Raw genomic sequence first — 15,175 nt, forward strand, 5'->3', positions numbered from 1 at the left:
TAAGATTATTGAACTAGTAAAATCAGAATAAGTGGCAGACTATAAGTAACATGTTATAGCTATATCTGCCCCAATGGTGTAAGGCAAGTGTTTTAGAAAGTTAATATAATCAAGTAGTTGAGGTCTTGTGGGTGAGCCAAAATGATTAATACACTTAGCACTTTTGAGTAATGATGGTTATGCCATGATATCTTTGGTTATTACCTTTATTGAGATATTACCAATCCCTTGGTTATAGCCTTTATAATTAATAATAGTAATAATTCACTTAACCTCTCTGTGGCCCAGTTTCCTCATCTGTTAAATGAGCATAATGATAATTGCTTCCTACCTTCCTTAGAAGGTGTCTGAAGATTAATGAGCTGGAATTTAGAATGTACTTTGCAGAGGAAGGCAGTACTAGTTAGAAGAAAAAAAAAAGCACAAAAGAGAGAGACAGAGAAAGAGAACACAAGAAAGAAAGAAAAAACTCTCCCCAGAAAAATCCTCTTTTGCTCAGTACCGAAAACTAAAACTTTTTACCTTGGATGGATTAACCCACTTGTTTTACATTTCTAACTTCATTACCTACACTTCAAAATCAATTGACTTCTAACAGAGAATTAAAATGGGAAAGCCACAAAGGGCTCTATGTTTTGGATAAACTTTGACTGCTCTTTAGAATAATAAAATTTTGCACATAATCACACATTCTACCTGAAAGCCTCTGTCATATGTTTTCATCAGTGAATGTAAAATCCATTGTGCCAATGGGTAACTGTATGGAAGTTGACAAAAGCAGCAAGGTGCTACAATAAAGAAAAGCTAAATATGTGGCGTTGATTCAGGGCACCCATAGCAGATAACAATCAAATTATCATTTTGGGAGGCTGGGAAAATAGGAATCTATGACTATAGGGGAAAATATTATTTTAAATTACATGTTGTATTTGTAGTGACTTGGAAGATAGAAAATGAACTAACAATCTTTTGGATTAGCCAAAAGATAGCCAAACAAAATGATAAAACATTCAAAGTACCAGCTTTGTTTTAGCTACATGTAAGGTAGCACAAGAAAGTGATAAAAGAGTAATCAGAACAACAGCAAGGAGATGAAGAAGGAAAAAGGGGATGAGCAGGAGAGGAAAATAATATTAAAAAGAACTGACATCTTTGCAAGCTGAATTTAGAGGTAATGTAGAGGGGATAAAACTTGCATGGTTGGATAACAAACGTATTTCTAATCTTCAGTGTCACAAGCCAGCGAAAGTTCTTAAAATTGTCTCAATATAGCCACAAGCCTTAATTAAGTATCAAATTAAGCATGTTGCCTTAGATGCTTTCTTAAAACCTCTGAAAAAGTCAAGGCGATACCTTGTAGATTTTCTCATTTGGATAAAGATCGTCTAGTGCAAAGTAGCAATGATTCAGTCTGAAGAGAGGCATATCTTTAAAAGAAGAGTGTGTGTGGCCTTTACAGTATAAGTAAATTCAATTAGACACATTTAAAGGTTAAGCAGAAATTGTACTGGTAAAAGCACTGTCACCCTGGTGTAGAAGGAACTCAGTCTATAAATGTAGAAACTTGGGCTCTCAAGTTGCTGTGAGAAGGACAGCTGACTTGGAAGACAAAGGTTTATGTTACATGTCACTAAGTTTTTGGCTATTTGTTAAGCAATATTTTTGTGGCAATTGCTAATTAACATGAACTCAAGACATGTAAGTTGAGTGCCAGGAACTAGAGATACAAAAGTGAATGATATACATTCATTCAATTCCTATTCTCTTGCTGTGCAGTAGAGTGTGAAAACATACAGGAACCAAGAAAACACATCTTGAATTAGTAATTTAACAATAATTTAAGTTAAAAAAAATGCTTTAAAGAAAGTAAAAGAGGAGCACTGTACCCAAACTGGGTAGATTTCGGTATGAAAAGGGTCAGGAGAGTTGTCCTGGAATAAGTGATACATGGATTAGAATCTAAGGAATAAAAAGAATATAACCAATTAGGTTGGTAGAGAAGGATGGGATGAAAAAGAGCATAAAGGGCATTGGAGAAAGATGTAAAAGTATAAGATGTAACACAGGACTAGTAATACATCAGTTTGGATGGAGCTTACATTTTTAAAATACGTGCCAACATTTTGTTTAATGACCATACAAAAGAGTATGTGTTTCTCCCTCTGATACTATACTTTTTAGACGGACATACTGTATTAGTACATATAAGAAAGTCAGAAATTTCAGGTAGGCCAAATCCAGACTAAAAATTTCTAAAAATTGGAAAAATTGAGTCATGGATTACACAAGGGTATTCGGTATCATTTTGTAAAACATATGACTCACTTCAAAAACAAGGAATTCTCAAAAGAGGCCATAACACCTACAGGCTATAGCTGAGTGATTTTTGATCCTATAATGCATAAGCTTCCACTCTTCTAGTCTTTATATTTCAGAGAGAAAATAATGTTCTTGTTGCTTGGTAACATGTTGCATAATGGTTAGCCCTGGGGTGAAATTTCCTTTCTGGTATACCAAATTCCCAGATTCCAAGTAGGTTTTGACTCCTTCTTTAATGTTTATCAATAAAATTCCTGGACTGTCATCTATTTTACTATCTAAATATGGTTAAGAACATACTAGTAGTATCATACAGTTTTCTATTTCTTACATTAAAATAACACAAGAATCACTATCTCCTATTTTGAATTTCTTTTTCCAGTCATAGCTTTATATTTATCTCTGAGGAGTTTGTGTGGTACGTAGTGGATATAGAAAAAAAGAAGGAAGAATTTTTCTTGAAGATAATATACTTTGGGCACCTTGAGCTCAGAGAACAAAATCTATCATGGTCTTTGGAAATGGAATTATTCAGTGTTGAAGAGCAGCTATGTAACTCTGTTATGTAACTCTGCTATGTCTTTGCAATACTGAGGATTTATATCCTGTAACACCAGATATCTTGAGCCAGCTTTTCTTACAAGTATTAACAAAACTGTATCATTATTTTACAATAATTTTCTGGAAAGAAGCAGTCTAGAACAATTAGTTAACAGCAGGGTCTTGCTAAATTAGTATAAACAAGGTGGAGATTCCTTTAGAAGTCAATGCCTTAAGGGTGCTTCCTAGAGTGTTTGTATGTGTGGCTGTTAATTGAAAAATGAAAGAATGGAGTAAAATGTAAATACACTACATAGTAGTCTCTGGTTCACTGTACAGTTTCAAAATGAGTAGGTATTTTTTGAATTACAGACTGCTAGAATTTCTTTTTAATTTCATACCATAGCTGGTATAACTATATATTTAACAAGTGAAAACATGAAGTAGAAATTAGAATCTTTTAAGGCTACACTTAAATACCAAAGAACAAAATAACATTTAAATTATTCTTGTGAGTTCTAATTTTCTTTCCCTAATTTCAATAGGAAAATAGAATTCAGCATGTGATAAACTTAGCAACATAAGGTAGTTGTCAACTTAGTGATTATCACTGTGTGCTTTTTATTGTGACTTGTGTACATTTCAGATACAATTCTAAAGAAATAATATATGTGCTGTTGGAAATAGAAAGCTGTGTCATGTGGATTTTCTGCAGGTGCTAGAGGCACTCGTGTATGAGAGAAAAACTAGAGATGAAAGAGTAAGAAGAAAAGTCAGTAGCAAGGAAAAGTGAAGTCAAAAATTTCACAGCAGAGAGCAACTGAACTATTAAAAAAGAGAACAAAGAATGAAAAGACAAAAAAAGAAGAAGAAAATAAGCTTAAAAAGAAAAATGTTATAAAGAAAAAATAAATGTTTAGAAATTGATTTTTCAAAAATGAACTTTGCTACTAGTATATTTGAGCTTTAAAACAAAATATTTGAGTCTTCTGGAAAAAAATTATATTAAAACAAAAATGTTTATGAACCAGAAATAAATAATTCTGGTGTCAAATTTTTGTGTTAGGTACAATATTTGTATTATTATATTTTACAAACTCAATTCAAAATCACTTGGATATTGGAAAAATTTAAATGCATCACACATTCACCTCCTTCAAAGTTATTGACACTAACAATGTGAGTTTAGCAATTTCAGCAGCTTATTTATTTTCCTTTTCCTTTCTTCTTTTTCTTTTCTTTTTTTTTTTTTTTTTTTTTTTTTTTTTTTTTTTTTTGAGATAGGATTTCACTCCGGCTGCCCAAGCTACAGTGCTATATTGCCATCTTTGCTCGATACAACCTCTGTCTCTCCCAGCTCAAATGATTCTCCAGCCTCAGCCTCTCAAGTAGCAGAGACTACAAGCACATGCCACCACACCAGGCTAATTTTTGTGTTGTTTGTAGAGATGACGTTTTGCCCTGTTGCCTAGGCTGGTCTCAACCTCCTGGGTTCAAGTGATCCACTCACTTTGGGCTCCCAAAGTGCTGTGATTATAGGTGTGAGCCACTGCGCCTGGCCTAGCAGTTTGTTTCTTTATAAAAACACAAAAATACTAACAAGTTTTATAAAAAAGGAAATCTTTAAAAATTATCAATTTAATTAAGAAAAACTGATCAATTGCAATTAATATAGTCAAATAAGACCATACTGAATATAATGTTTTGCTTATATTTGTTTATTCAATAAATTTGATTAAGTAATAGTGATTTTACTTATCCATTTCCAATACTTGATCTAGTCATATGAGAAATTCACTTTGAAAATAACTAAATTTTAAATATTTGACTAAATCAAATTTATCTTTTTTGGAAATTGGATGTCCTCCAGAAATTTATTTAAAACATTGATTTATTTTTGATTTAGGGGACGATGGCCGAAAGGAAGCTTCTCCGGAGTGCAGCTACCAGTGAGTGAGACTGAACCAGAGCGATATCCATGTCTCTGAGCAAGGTACTGATTTTGTTTTAAAGGGACTGGTTGAACAGCGGGATTAATCCCCCAAAAAAGGCAGCGAAAGCAGGCCAAAGGCGTCCAGCAGAGGCAGTGTGGGGCAGTACCCCACCTGGAAAGTGTATCAGGCACAGAGGATTGGGGGGCATCACCTGCTGGATTCTCTGAATCAGATACAGCAATTCACTCTGAGACTTCCGCAGCACACAGACCAGGGAAACGCTGCCTGGCTGAGAACCACCCAGAGTCACAGACCCGGGCGATAGCCCAAGTGCCTTGTTAGAGCAGACGGGGTGGAGATTTGGACTAATACAGACAAAGCTTGTGAAAAGGAACTGCCCATCCCATAGAAGGGAGAGTGGAAAGCGGGAGGGGGATACAACCAGAGAGGCCCTTCCCCTGCAAGATCCAGCAACCGGAGTCCCTCTCCCGGGAGAGTTTCACAGTTAACACATCCTCCACCTGGGAACAGTGGGCTCGGCAGAGCGAAAGAGCCCACCATTGGGAAGGTGGGGCTAATCCCAGCCGTACGGAAGCCAGGTGAATGATAAATAGCAGCATGGGCTGAGACCAAGGCAGCCCAGCAGCGCCTCCACAGGCATACAACAGACAGACTGTCTCAAGTGGCACATTGACACTTGCGTTAAAAAAAAAAAAAAAAAAAAAAAAAAAAAAAAAAAAAACTCTTACAGGAGAAATAACCCCAATTTTAACAGAAAGGCCGTCCACTGAGACAAGATAGGAAGAAACCAGCGAAGAAAGGATGAAAACGTCAAAGTCCAGAATGCCTCTCCTTCTCAGAGAGATCACAACAACTCACCACCATGGCAACAAAGCAGGTCAGAAAACAATTCTGATGAGCTGACAGAAGCAGTCTTCAGAAGATGGGTAATAATAAACTTCTCTGAGCCAAAAGAACATGTTTTAACCCAATGCAAAGAAACGAAGAGCCTTGAAAAAGGATTAGATGAAATGCTAACTAGAATAACCAGCCTAGAGAAGAACATAAACTACTTGGAGCTGAAAAACACAGCACGAGAACTTTGCAAAGCATACACAAGTTTCAATAGCCCAACTGACCAAGCAGAAGAAAGGATATCAGAGATTGAAGATCAACTCAAGGAAATAAAATGAGAAGGCAAGATTAGAGACAAAAGAGTAAAAAGAAAGGAACAAAGCCTCCAAAAAATATGGGATTATGTGAAAATACCTAATCTACGTTTGATAGGTGTACCTGAATGTGACGGAGAAAATGAATCCAAGCTGGAAAACACTCTTCAGGATATTATCCAGGAGATCTTCCCCAACCTAGCAAGGCAGGCCAACATTCAAGTCCAAGAAATACAGAGAACACCACAAAGATACTCCTCAAGGAGAGCAACCCCAAGGCACATAATCGTCAGATTCACCAGGGTTGAAATGAAGAAAAAAATGCTAAGGGCAGCCAAAGAGAAAGGTCGGGTTACCCACAAAGGCAAGCACATCAGACTCACAGCGGATCTCTAGGCAGAAACCCTACAAGCCAGAAGAGAGTGGGGACCAATATTCAACATCCTTAAATAAAAGAACTTTCAACCTAGAATCTCATATCCAGCCAAACTAAGCTTCATAAGTGAAAAAGAAATAAAATCCTTTACAGACAAGCAATTACTGAGAGATTTCATTGCCATTAGACCTGCCCTACAAGAGCTCCTGATGGAAGCACTAAACACAGAAAAAAAATCCAGTACCAGCCACTACAAAAACAAATTAAATGGTAAAGACCAATGACACAATGAGAAAACCACGTTGACCAACAGGCAAAACAAACAACCAGTAACAAAATGGCAGGGTCAAATTCACACATCACAATATTAATGTTAAATATAAATGGCCTAAATGCCACAATCAAAAGACACAAACTGGCAAACTGGGTAAAAAGTCAAAACCCATCAGTGTGCTGTATTCAGGAGACCCATCTCACATGCAAAGACTCACATAGACTCAAAATAAAGAGATGGAAGAAGATATAACAAGAAAACGGAGAGCAAAAAGAAGCAGGGGTTTCAATTTTAGTCTCAGATAAAATCGACTTTAAACCCAGAAAGATCAGAAGAGACAAAGAAGGACACTACATAATGGTGAAAGGATCAATACAACAAGAGGAGCTAACTATCCTAAATATATATGCACCCAACACAAGAGCACCCAGATACATAAAGCAAGTTCTAAATAACCTACAAAGAGACTTAGACTCCCACACAATAATAGTGGGAGACTTTAACACTCCACTGTCAACATTAGACATATCAACGAGACAGAAAATCAACAAGGATATACAGGACTTGAACGCAAAACTGGAACAAGTGGACCTAATAGACATCTACAGAAATCTCCACCCCAAATCCACAGAATATACATTCTTTTCAGCACCACATAGCACTAACTCTAAAATCGACCACATAATCGGAAGTAAATCACTCCTCAGCAAATGCAAAAAAATGGAAATCATAACAAACAGTCTCTCAGACCACAGTGCAATCAAATTAGATCTCAGGAGAACTCAAAACTGCACAACTTCATGGAAACTGAACAACAGGCTCCTGAATGTTGACTGGATAAACAATGAACTGAAGGCAGAACTAAAGATGTTCTTTGAAACCAACAACAACGAGGACACAAAGTACCAGAATCTCTGGGACACATTTAAAGCAGTGTCTAGAGGGGAATTTATAGCAATAAATGTCCACATGAGAAATGAGGAAAGATCTAAAATTGACACCCTATCATCAATTGGAAAGACCTAGAGGAGCAAGATCAAAAAACCTCAAAGGCTAGCAGAAGACAAGAAATAACTAAGATCAGAGAGGAAATGAATGAGATAGAGATACAAAAAATCCCTTGAAAAAAAATCAATGAATCCAGGAACTGGTTTTTCAAAAAGATCAACAAAATAGACTGCTAGCCAGATTAATAAAAAAGAAAAGAGAGAAGAATCAAATAGATGCAATAAAAAATGATAAATGGGATATCACCACCAATCCCATGGAAATACAAACTACCATCAGAGATTACTACAAACAATTCTATGCACTTAAACCAGTAAACCCAGGAGAAATGGATAAATTCATGGACACTTGCACCCTACCAAAAATAAACCAGGAAGAAGTTGAAACCCTGAATAGACCAATAACAAGGGCTGAAGCTGGGGCAGCAATTAACAGCCTACCAACCAAAAAAAGCCCAGGTCCATATGGGTTCACAGCCGAATTCTATCAGACATACAAAGAGGAGCTGGTACCAATCATTCTGAAACTACTCCAAACAATCCAAAAAGAGGGAATCCTCCCCAACTCATTTTATGAGACCAACATCATCCTGATACCAAAACTCGGCAGAAACTCAACAAAAAAAGAAAACTTAAGGCCAATCTCCATGATGAACAGAGATGCAAAAATCTTCAGTAAAATACTGGCAAACCAATTGCAACAGCACATCAAAAAGCTTATCCATCATGAACAAGTAGGCTTCATCCCAGACATGCAAAGCTGGTTCAACATATGCAAGTCCATAAATGTAATCCACCACATAAAAAGAAACAAAAACAAAAACCACGTGATTATCTCAATAAATGCAGAGAAGGCCTTTGACAAAATTCAACAGCCCTTTTTGCTAAAAACTCTTAATACACTAGGTATCGATGGAACCTATCACAAAATATTAGACAAAATTCAACAGCCCTTTTTGCTAAAAACTCTTAATACACTAGGTATCGATGGAACCTATCACAAAATACTAAAAGCTATTTATGACAAACCCACTGCCAATATCATACTGAATGGGCAAAAACTGGAAGCATTCCCTTTGAAATCTGGCACTAGATAAGGATGCCCTCTCTCTCCACTCTTATTCAATATAGTATTGGAAGTTCTAGCCAGAGCAATCAGGCAAGAAAAAGAAATAAAGGGTATTCAATTAGGAAAGGAGGAACTCAAATTGTCTCTATTTGCAGATGACGTGACTGTATATTTAGAAGACCATATCATCTCAACCCAAACTCTCCTTAAGCTGATAAGCAAGTTCAGCAAAGTCTCAGGATACAAAATCAATGTGCAGAAATCACAAGCATTCCTATATACCAATAGCAGACAAACAGAGAGCCAAATCAAGAGCGAACTCCCATTCACAATTGCTACAAGAAGAATAAAATACCTAGGAATACAACTAACAAAAGAGGTAAAGGACCTCTTCAAGGGGAACTACAAACCACTGCTCAAGAAAATAAGAGAAGACACAAACAGACAGAAAAACATTCCATACTCATGATTAGGAAGAATCAATATTGTGAAAATGGCCATATTATCCAAAGTAATTTATAGATTTAATGCTATCCCCATCAAGCTACCTATGACCCTCTTCACAGAACTGGAAAAAAACACCTAAAACTTCATGTGGAAGCAAAAAAGAGCCTGCATAGCCAAGACAATCCTAGGCAAACAGAACAAAGCTGGCGGCATCACGCTGCCAGACTTCAAGCAACAGTAATCAAAGGCAACAGTAATTAAAACAGCATGGTACTGGTACCAAAACAGAAACATAGACCAATGGAACAGAACAGAGGTGTCTGGAGCAACACCACACATCTACAACCATCTGATCTGTGACAAACCTGACAAAAACAAGCAACGGGGAAAGGATCCCCTGTTTAATAAATGGTGTTGGGAAAACTGGCTAGCAATGTACAGAAAGCAGAAACTGGACCCCTTCCTGACACTTTACACTAAAATTAACTCCAGATGGATTAAGGACTTAAACATTAGACCTAACACCATAAAAACCCTAGAAGAAAACCTAGGCAAAACCATTCAGGACACAGGTACAGGCAAGGACTTCATGACTAAGACACCAAAAGCAATGGCAACAAAAGCCAAAATAGACCAACAGGATCTAATTAAACTCCAGAGCTTCTGTACAGCAAAAGAAACAATCATTAGAGTGAACCAGCAACCCACAGAACGGGAAAAATTTTTTTGCAATCTACCCATCTGACAAAGGGCTAATATCCAGAATCTATAAAGAACTGAAACAGATTTAGAAGAAAAAAACAAACCCATCCAAAAGTGGGGAAGGATATGAACAGATACCTTCAAAAGAAGACATATATGAAGACAACAAACATATGAAAAAATGCTCATCATCACTGATCATTAGAGAAATGCAAATCAAAATCACACTAAGATACCATCTCACGTCAGTTAGAATGGCGATCATTACAACAGATGCTGGAGAAGATGTGGAGAAATGGGATCACTTTTACACTGTTGATGGGAGTGTAAATTAGTTCAACCACTGTGAAAGACAGTGTGGCAATTCCTCAAGGATCTAGAAACAGAAATTCCATTTGACCCAGCAATCCCATTACTGGGTATATATCCAAAAGACTATAAATCATTCTATTATAAAGACACATGCACATGCATGTTCATCACGACACTGTTTACAATAGCAAAGACCTGGAACCAACCCAAATGCCCATCAATGATAGACTGGACAAAGAAAATGTGGCACATACACACCATGGAATACTATGCAGCCATAAAAAATGATGAGTTTGTGTCCTTTGTAGGGAAATGGATGAATCTGGAAACCATCGTTCTCAGCAAACTGACACAAGAACAGAAAATCAAACACTGCATGTTCTCACTCATAGTCGGGTGTTGAACAATAATACTTGCACACAAAGAGGGGAGCATCACACCCTGCTGTCTGTTGGCAGGGCTACAGGAGGGATAGTGGGAGAGAGGATGGCGGAGGGATAACATGGAGAGAAATGTCAGGTATAGTTGATGGGGAGATGGTGGCAACAAACCACCTTGCCATGAATGTACCTATGCAACAATCTTGCATGACCTATACTTGTACCCCAGAATTTCAAGTACAATAAATAAGAAAAAAGAAGAAAAAATAAAGTTGATTTATTTTTATAAATATTTTTAAAAAGAAAGTTACATAGTTTGACAAAATACTGCCTTAAGTCACATAAAACCAGTTCAGGGATTTTTTTAAATTTATTATTCTGTCCAACTAAACTATAATCTACTCGAAAATGAGAACTAGAATACTCAATGTATAGTGTAGCTTCTGGCACTCAATAGAAACTTGATTAATGCTTCATGAAATAATTTATTTTATAGCTTAAATCCATTATCTTTTTTTAAAAAAATTACTATTTCCACTGCACATTTGAACTGCCAATTGCATTTCTGTGAACAGAGAAAGAAAATACCAACCAATTTAATAATTTGCCCAACTTACAACTAATGTAAAAATACTTGGGAAGATATAAAAGGAGCTATAAAGTAATACTGACTACCTCAAGTGACATCCTTCATCTGGTCTACTTTGGCCCAGTGAGATGAGCCAGAATAAGGAGAAAAGAAAAAAAATAGAGGAGGGCAAAGCACTCTATATGACAGAAACTTTTTACAGCACACTTTCATTTAATTGTTCCACAGGACTGTCACTCTGGAAAGTACTGTGAGTTAAATGGGGCAGTCCCTTTCAACTCTGTTTCCCAGAATATTAGCTAGGTGAACGTATAGATAATAAGAACTGTCTCTGGTTTTTTTAGTCCTGTATCTTCCCTAATTTTAACAAAAGTAAATGTATGTATGGGAAATATTTTTCCAATTAATTATTCTATTCTTCTGAAATAGCAAAGTTTTGTAGATTCTGAATATCCTACTATTACAGTTTCATTTTGTTTTGTTAAAATAAATTACCAGAAAAAAAATGTTACCTTTGAGTTGATTTTCCTCAAAACAAGAATAAAATACTGTAAAGTGAAACCTCCTCAGTATTTTCAAAGATTAAAATGATTGGTCTTGATGAGCATTTATTCAGTTGTACACCTCTCCACCCCTTGAGGTATATGCTATTATTAAGTATTGTGCACAAAAAATGGCGTGGTTACACCATTACATTAGTGAATTTAATGAAGTTTGTACTCTATCATTTTAATTTGTAAAATTTAGGAAACCAGCAGAACTTACCTTGAAAAAGGTCATGGTTGCACCATCCTCTACTGCTCCATATTCTATCTTGGTTTGTTTAGCTAAATCATCAGCAGAGTCAATAGGGGATTCCATTCGTTCCACTGTCAGAAAGGCGGCTAAGTTAGCGGTATACGAAGAAATGATGATAAGTGTGAAAAACCACCAAATGCCTCCCACTATCCTGGTGGACAGTGCTTTGGGCATGAGCTCAGAACCTAACAGAGAGTGGGGGAAAGGTGAAACGAATACAGAGAATTTGATCAGCAATCAGATACTTTTGGTCACAGTGGCAGAATGGAATCACTGTGTAGTGAAAGCTTAAATCATAGATTTACATATATCTTTAGTAAGCAAGCAACAACCATTGGGAGAGCAGAGGCGAACTTCAGAAAATAAACAATCTTTTAGTACACTCTTGTTTAAATATAGTGACAGGAGACTCAAGTCTCTGAGATTATGCTAAGTTCCAATTAAAATACCAATGAGTAAACATGTTTTAATAAAAATAACATTAGAAGAGATTTTTTAAACTTTCTGGTTTATAAACCACATGTATTGTTTTTTCATATGTTGTTATATAGGTTTCAGAGGAAGTGCTTAAATATACATTTGGATCCATTTCTTAAGCTTTTTGTTAAGTTTCATTTTTCATGTGCATGTAGCTCAAACATTTTGTCTATCTTGCTATTTTTAAAAGTTATGTATAATAATAAAATAACTACTATTACCCACATTTCTTGACATGATGTGGGGTTTTAGCCTAGTGTTTATTTTAAAATAAGATAATAAATTATGTTCTCCTGTATAAGCAAATATCTCCCATCACTATGGTTAGCATAAATTAAAAAATTAGAAGAATGTATAGCTAAATTGTCACATTTATTTTTATACATATATAATATTTTATAAATACATCAGAATGTATGGCTGGAGTTGCCTGCTCATGGTCTCAATAAAATAATGGGATCTGAGAATTATATTTTACTTTTGACTATTATTAATTTTAATTCATTTAGACTATAAAATAAAATCCTACCAATTTTAAAATTTGGTCTGCTATTTAAATTTTAATTACAGTTTACCACATTGTTTATATTCTTAATGCTTAAATAAACATATATCAAAATGTATAATTTTTATAAGGTATACTAAATTTGTAGATATGTTTATATTACTATTAACTTTTAATCATTTTGAATCTATCAAGAAATAATCAGGCTACAAAGTACTTAATTTTATTTGTGTTTGAGTAAAATGGAATGAAGCAAAGACGGACTTACAGTCATATCTTTAGTATAATCTCTGATGCAGTAAGGTAACACATCTTTAGATGGAATAAAAAATAAAACAAATTATTCATGTGAAGCTTGAAAAATAAATGCTATTATGACTGCACTATATCAAAACAGCCCATCTTATACTGCAGTTCATCTTACCATTGCAAATTCAAACAAACAAAATTTTAAAAGCAGACAAACTTGGACATGACAGCCAACTCCAGCTCCAGATTCTGCCTATAACTCTGTAAGGAAAAAAAACAGAAAAGTACCTTTCTGATGTAGTTGCTCCTAGGCCCTGTCAGACACACACTCGGACACTGAAACACTAAATACTCCCAAGATGATAAGCAGCGTTGGCTGCCTATTTTGCTTTTTTTGTGGGTTTTTTTTGTGTTTATTTTTTACACAACACCACCAATAAAGTGTTTATTTGTTACACAACAACACCAATAAACAAGACTGGGAAAGAAAAGAATAGTGGAGACATTTGACATAAATGGCCCAATTACCACAAGTTCATATCTTACCCAAGGACTTAAAGTGAATACCTCCTAGTCTTATGAATCAGAGCCTGGTTAGGGGCTGACTGTCATGTACTCAAGGTAACGTCATGTCCAGCACTATATCCCACTAATTCCTGGGAAGCTGGGCATCAGCCAGAATAGTATGGGTTCCTCTTTCATGTATCCACCAGCAGTGATGTAGTTATGTGGTGAAGCAAATGTATATTTGAATTTTTCATTGCTTGAATTGCTTGTCACTATCTTCAAAGATAATCACAGATAATTTTACATCTAAATTCCTAAATACTATTGATAGCAAATTCATCCTATGATTATACAAATTCTCAAAGACCTCCAAATATTTTTTAAAATATAGGTAGAAAAAAAGTGATATGAAAATTTTTAAAAGAGAGTCTTGTTATGGTCTGATCTTTATTATGAGGATAACTCACTACAAACTACTAATTATTAACAGATGACTAGACGTTTGCCTGGGTGACTTGTATTACTCAGTGCTACTTATAAAAGTAGTTTGTCCCATATGACGGGCTTTCATTCACTTCTGTTATTTTGAAGGAACTACAATAATATCTCTAAGGCCAGAGTAAGCCTAAGGAAAAAAAAAAAAAACCTTTGACCCAAAATGTAGGAAAGGGAAAATATAACTACTGATTCTTCATTTGAGTTATTTAGAAAGAGATGCCACAAACTAAGGTTAACTCATGTAAAAGATTTCTGGATTTTCAAGGTTTAGGTTTAAATATCCATAAACTATATGTAAATATAGCTTATATATATTAATAATTATACAATAAACATTATTTCAATTTACTAAGCCTTGCTTACAATATGTATTAAATATTATTTATTGGTGAATTAAACTTATCTTTTGACATGTAGTTATGTGTTCTCACTTTAGGAAGAAGTTTATAAATGAAACAGCAATGAATTAATGGATTTCTGCATAATATTAAGCATGCAATAGCACGATGCTTTTTTTAGAAACAATATTTTATAGCAACAAAAATTTTCACTTCTTCATATCTGTAATGTAATTGCTAAATGAATTTCTTCAAAGTGGATATTAAATACACAACACAAATTTAAGGTCAATGATATGTATAGTATAGTATATACTATAGTATATATATATATATATATAGTATTATGATATGTATAGTAACTCTTATGAGAATTTTTTTTCTTCCTTCACTGTCAGTTTTTCAAATTTGGGATATTTTGCTTTATTTATTTTAAAACTAAAAATGTTACATTTTAAAATTGCAAAAACAGTCTTAGGCCTTGACTAATAAAATATTTTATTTTGAGTAATAGGTCCAGCATACTAATTTGCTAAACTTTATTTCAATGTGAAAAGATTAACAAAAGAAACCATAGCATCAAATATTAATATTCTGCTTGAAAAAACTGAGACTAAAATAATGGATTCATAGTTATATATAAACCATTAAGACATATTATTACAGGTATTATGTCATTTTCTAA

At 34.9% G+C, this 15,175-nt stretch overlaps 1 protein-coding gene across 5 annotated transcripts in view; it reads right to left on the bottom strand.

The window, feature by feature from the left end:
- Positions 1–15,175, bottom strand: part of GRIK2 (glutamate ionotropic receptor kainate type subunit 2) — a 712,929-nt gene that overhangs the window by 153,801 nt on the left and 543,953 nt on the right. For all 5 annotated transcript variants that reach the window (XM_012438407.3, XM_064360817.1, XM_064360815.1 and 2 more), the window contains exon 13: positions 11,884–12,101. In XM_012438407.3, the coding sequence (XP_012293830.1) occupies positions 11,884–12,101 (218 nt within the window). The remainder of the gene's footprint in view (positions 1–11,883; positions 12,102–15,175) is intronic.

Source organism: Aotus nancymaae, unplaced genomic scaffold (assembly GCF_030222135.1).
Source record: "Aotus nancymaae isolate 86718 unplaced genomic scaffold, 86718_ANA_hifiasm-v0.15.2.pri h1tg000040l, whole genome shotgun sequence".
Taxonomy (NCBI): Eukaryota; Metazoa; Chordata; class Mammalia; order Primates; family Aotidae; genus Aotus; species Aotus nancymaae.